Raw genomic sequence first — 5,284 nt, 5'->3', positions numbered from 1 at the left:
AGACAAACAGACAGAGAGAGAAGAAAGATAGAGAGGGAGAGAAGAGGAGGAGAAGGAGGGAGGAAGGAGGGCAGGGAGGGAGGCAGGACAAGGAGAGAGAGCGTGAGAGAAGAGAGAGAGAGGGGGGGAAGGGGGAGGGGGGAGGGAGAGGAAGAGGGAGAGGAGAGGCGAGAGGGAGGGAGAGAGAGAGAGATAGAGAGAGAGAGGAGAGAGAGAGAGAGAGAGACGTTCAATCATTTGCCTATTCAAAAGAACTTGCAATGACCTGAAAGATAACTAAAACAAGTGCCGCGAGCGACAGCGCCTCACCTGACGGCAAGGTGTTCTGATGTAAAACTCACTGGCAAACGAATGAAGAGCACCTCCCATCACCGCGTTCGCGCCTTACAGCATATATCTAGGATACTACTTAATACAAATCTAAAATCTATGATAGCTAGGCTTTGCTATACCAGTAGTTAATGTAATAAAGATCAGCTGTGTAACTTTAATGACTTCGCATATATTACATGTTATCATGGATATGCGTCGAGCGGAGGTTAGTGCGTGGTCGGTGGAGGAAGTGGGGGAGGGGCGGGTGAAGGGTGCTCTAATAGAAAAGCAGTTGCCGCGAGATTGGGCGCGTCGCAAGTGTCAATCAATAATCAAAGATGGCATGTCACCCTTCAGTGCGTGATACCTACTCCATTGCAGTTGCTGAAAATCCAAGTATAGTTCAAGCAGGCGAGAATTTCGCTCAGCTGTGAGTTAAACGACATCTGCATTTTGGCAAAGGTTGCAGGCAATAATTATGAATTAGAATAGTTGCCAGTTTCACCCCCATGCAGCGTAATGGGCTGCCCCCATGTTCTTTGCCTACCCACGGAGCAGTGAGGTTCATTACAGAGTGCTGCTCAATACAGGAGTGGCTACTCAGGGTGCTAATACAGCTGCTTTAGAAATATACATATGAATTTAAGCGAAAGTAACCTTGTTCAATAACCATTTTTCCTTGCAATTGAACTGTGCAACTGATAGCATCAGAATCCACAATTGCCAAAAGCAGTTCAGTCCTTTGTTAACAGTTCAAACAATATCCATGTTTACCCCTCCTCTGGAGGGTCAAAAGGGTTATCGACACTTACTGCTTCGCCATGGTTCAGCAGAAAGCTACATTTCATGGCCTTTCACAATAAAAGCCATAAACAATGCGTATGTCACGCTAAACAAAAGTTTTTCAATCGCCTCTATCAGACCATGTCCTCAGAAAATGTCTAAAATCTGCCCGCTGGCCCCATTGACTCCTTGGACTGTGGACGCTCCAATTTCTGCCACGCAAGTGATGTTTTCCTACCATGATGCTATACACCGACTAAATCACGAGCCTAGGCCGAGCCATTTGACTTTGGGTGCCGCAATTCTGTGCATTTCCGCTCCCTATATCTTAAGTAAGAAGGAAAATGTTCCACCTTCTTTATACAGCCTCTCTGACTTTGACAGCTATGACCCCCCACTTCAGACATCCCCAAATCGTCTTTCCGATTCCCCCCCCCACGTCCCGAATATCGTTGACCCGTAACGGTCGAGCCGTTTAGATTTGTGCCAACTGTTGACGACGCCATCACGGGACGCGGGCAGAACGACCGGACGCTTACGGCTCACATGCCAAACGCAATGTCCACGCTCATGCGATTCTACAAGTGCATCTGGACCACTATGTTAGATGCAGCTTTAAAACATTAACGAGGTCAGCGATGCTAGACCACCGAGCCGGGTACACTTAGAGAATCACAACTCTGACTATGGCTATTGTAATAAACACTGGGAACAGCGTCAGTCAACCAGGCATTTCAGCCCGCACGGACCTTATGTTAGCGTTGATGTCTGCGTATCATGTCCCCGTTACCTTAATGTAAGCCGTTGCTGCTGCGTATCATGTCACCATACCTATATGTAGCCGTTCTCTTAATTGCCTGCGTTCATGTCAATTACCTTTAATGTAGCCGTTGATGCTGCGTTCATGTCCCTATCATACCTTAATTGTAGCCGTTGTGATGTGCGCATCATGTCCCCGCTACCTAATAAGTAGCCCGTTGATGCTGCGTATCATGTCCCCGTTACCTTAATTGTAGCCCTGCTTGGATGCGCTGCGTATCATGTCGGCCCATACCGTTAACTGTATGCCGTTGCTTGCTGCGGTTCACGTGTCCCAGTGACCTTAATGTCGCCGTTGATGCTGCCGTTATCATGTCCCAGTACCCTTAATGTAGCCGTTGTGCTGCGGTATCATTGTCCCTAGTACCCTTATATGTAGCCGTTTGGATGCCCTGCGTATCAATGTCCCCGTCCTACATGTAGCCGTTGATGCTGCTGTATCATGTCCCCGCATACCCTTAATTAGCCGTGTGCTGTGCCGTCATCACGTGTCCTAGTTACGCTTAATGTAGCCGTTTGATGCTGCGCTATGCATGTCCCAGTACCTTCAATGTACGCCGTTGATGCTGCGTATCATGATCCCCGTACCCCCCCCCATTACTATAGCCGTTGATGCTGCCGCCATTCATAGTCCCCCGTACCTTATGTAGTCCCGGTGGATGCGCCGCGTATCATTGTAACCATACCTTAATGTAGCCCGTTGATGCTGCGCATCATGCTGTCCCAGTATCTTAATGTAGCAGTTGATTGATCGCGTATCATGATCCCATGACCTTAGTAGCCCGCATATGATGCTGCCCCGATAATCATGCCCCGTACCTTAGTGTAGCCGTTGATGGCGCTAGTCATGTCCCCGTACCTCTTATTTAGCCGTTGTGTGTCGTGATTCATGTCCCAGTACCTTAGATGTAGCCGTTGATGCTGCGTATCCATGTCCCAGTGGCACGCCTGGTTCGTTCGACAGCCTTCAAAGTAGGTGAGCTTTCCTCCTTCAGCCCTGCCCGAAAGACTCGACAGCATTCTGGCTACGTGAGTCGAGTTATGTCCGCCCCGATCACTGCCAACACGCAGGAGCGGTCGCACCGTCGGCGAATCCGTCGCCCGAGAATTGCGCGCACTGGGCCGGAGGCCAAGCACAACTTCACGACTCGGCGCTCGTTCCTCAACATCCAACCCGTAAAACTCACACAACACTCTACTCTCTTACCCCAACCCTAACTCTAAGCCTATCCAAACGCTCTATCACTTACCTCCCAGCCAACCCCTATCTCTTCCGTTACCTACCCTGATTACTTCCTAACCCTAACCTCAAACTCTTTGCACTCCTACCCCACACCCGTAGATAACCAACCCGTACTCCCTATCATGTTAACCCCAACCTAAGCCTAACCTATCACCTTATCCCAACCCTGCCCCCTAAACCTGAAGACCCTATCCATCTTTACCCCAACCCTAACCTAACGCCCTATCACTACTATCCCAAACCCCTGCCCCCTAACCTAACCCTCATCACTTTACCCCAACCCTAACTATCACACCATCACTTAGTCCCAACCCTACCCCTAACCCAACCTAACTGATAACCTAAACCGTCACTTAAACTTTCTTACTTTACACTAACCTACACCCCCAAATCCTAACCCCAACCTAACCTTATCCTAACCCTAACCGAAACGCACTAACCAAACCCTATCAACCATACCCTTAACCCTTACCCAGCCCCTAACCTTATCCTTAACCTTACCTTACCCATAAGCTAACCTTCACTGAACCCCAACGTAACCCCAACCCCAACCCTAACCATAACTCCCGATAGACAGCATCCGCGCGGTTGTCGCCGGTGTGACTCACTCTCGCATCGCGGATCGCCACCGTGTCGATGTCGACGCTGATGTTCAGTCTTTGCTCCGAGGAAATCTCCGTACGAACCTCGTAGCTCGCTTATCCGCATCTCCGTCGAGCGCTGTAGTAGCCGAAAACTCCATTGAGAGACGCTGTCTGTCTGGTTGGCTGTCTTTCTATTTGTCTGCCTATCTGTCTTTGTGTCCGCATCCTTGTACGTGTGTCTGATTGTTTATTCAATTGTTTTTGCTCAATTCATGCTTCCACTCTTCACATTAAATCGTTTGTTTTGATCCCATTAGGAGGAATATCACGCCGTTCACAAACTGCTGTGGAAGACTGGATACGTGCAGTTTCCAAATCGGCTGCCGGAGAGGTAACGACACCCTTCGCCTTCCGCACTTCTCGCTCGTACAGTACACAGTCGATTATCCGAAACCATTGGGACCAGACAAGTTTGGATTTCGGCATTTTTCTGTTTTTCGGAATGGTAGCACAGTACAGATATACATACTGTATATCCTGCAACTAGCCAGTACTAAAACCCAAGTTTTCGAGAGGCCAAGTGCTGTACCGTTACAGCACAATATGTATGAGTAATGCCAAACACATTAATATTCGGTCGGGTCGAGTTTTGGCACCAAACGCAAGCTTTGGTGTGCAGACGATCTCCTCGAAAAAACTTTCGATTTTCGGAGCTTTTCGGTTTTCAGAATTTCAGATAATAGATTGTGTACTGTATCCTGTCGGCCAACCTCATGAGTGTCACTGATCGCTCTCAGCTGGGACACAGCCATCTAATACGTGTGACCACATGTCGCTCCTCATTTCAGCTCTGTCTATCATTCTGTTCTGTCCCTAGCGCAACTTACGTACATGCTTATTATTTCAAAGTACATCTGACCCTGATCACGTCTATAACCGACCCTCAGTTCTCCTACAAACAAAGTACTTACACTACAGATGTCGATACGCTCTCTCGTCTACTAATTTATCACTATAAACTCAGCACCCGGAAAATCTTTACGCTATGTAACTATGTTACTAGTTTTTTTTAACATTCTTTTAATAAGTACACGTGTAAAACGCGCTGCACGACGTAGCGTTATCGTGAGTCTCTCTCTGCGTTCTTTCAGGGAGGAGAAACCGACCGGACCGCCGGACGCCTGCCGATTCTACGGCGTTCTGACCGTCAACAAGCTAGCGGGAAACTTTCACGTCACAGCGGGAAAGTGAGCGATAGATATACGCGCGCCTCAAGTGTGTGTGTAGGAGAGTGCGAGAGTAGAGGGTGTGTGAGACTAGAGGGTGTGTGAGAGTAGAGGGTGTGTGAGAGTAGAGGCTGTGTGAGAGTAGAGGGTGTGTGAGAGTAGAGGGAGTGTGGGAGAGTAGAGGGTGTGTGAGAGTAGAGGGTGTGTGAGAGTAGAGGGTGTGTGAGAGTAGAGGGTGTGTGAGACTAGAGGGTGTGTGAGAGTAGAGGGTGTGTGAGAGTAGAGGGTGTTTGAGACTAGAGGGTGTGTGAGGAGCG

General features: G+C 48.8%; 1 protein-coding gene across 1 annotated transcript in view; it reads left to right on the top strand.

Moving 5' to 3' along the window:
• Positions 1-5,284, top strand: part of LOC106816657 (endoplasmic reticulum-Golgi intermediate compartment protein 2-like) — a gene marked incomplete at its 3' end in the record, with an annotated part of 24,101 nt that overhangs the window by 7,879 nt on the left and 10,938 nt on the right. Inside the window, exons 5-6 of the mRNA XM_014821281.1 lie at positions 4,059-4,132; positions 4,893-4,988. Coding sequence (XP_014676767.1) covers positions 4,059-4,132; positions 4,893-4,988 — 170 coding nt within the window. The remainder of the gene's footprint in view (positions 1-4,058; positions 4,133-4,892; positions 4,989-5,284) is intronic.

This window comes from Priapulus caudatus, unplaced genomic scaffold (genome assembly GCF_000485595.1).
Source record: "Priapulus caudatus unplaced genomic scaffold, Priapulus_caudatus-5.0.1 Scaffold1445, whole genome shotgun sequence".
NCBI lineage: Eukaryota > Metazoa > Priapulida > Priapulimorpha > Priapulimorphida > Priapulidae > Priapulus > Priapulus caudatus.
Note: the sequence above shows the minus strand (reverse complement) of the source record. Positions and strands in the feature narration are given on the sequence as shown.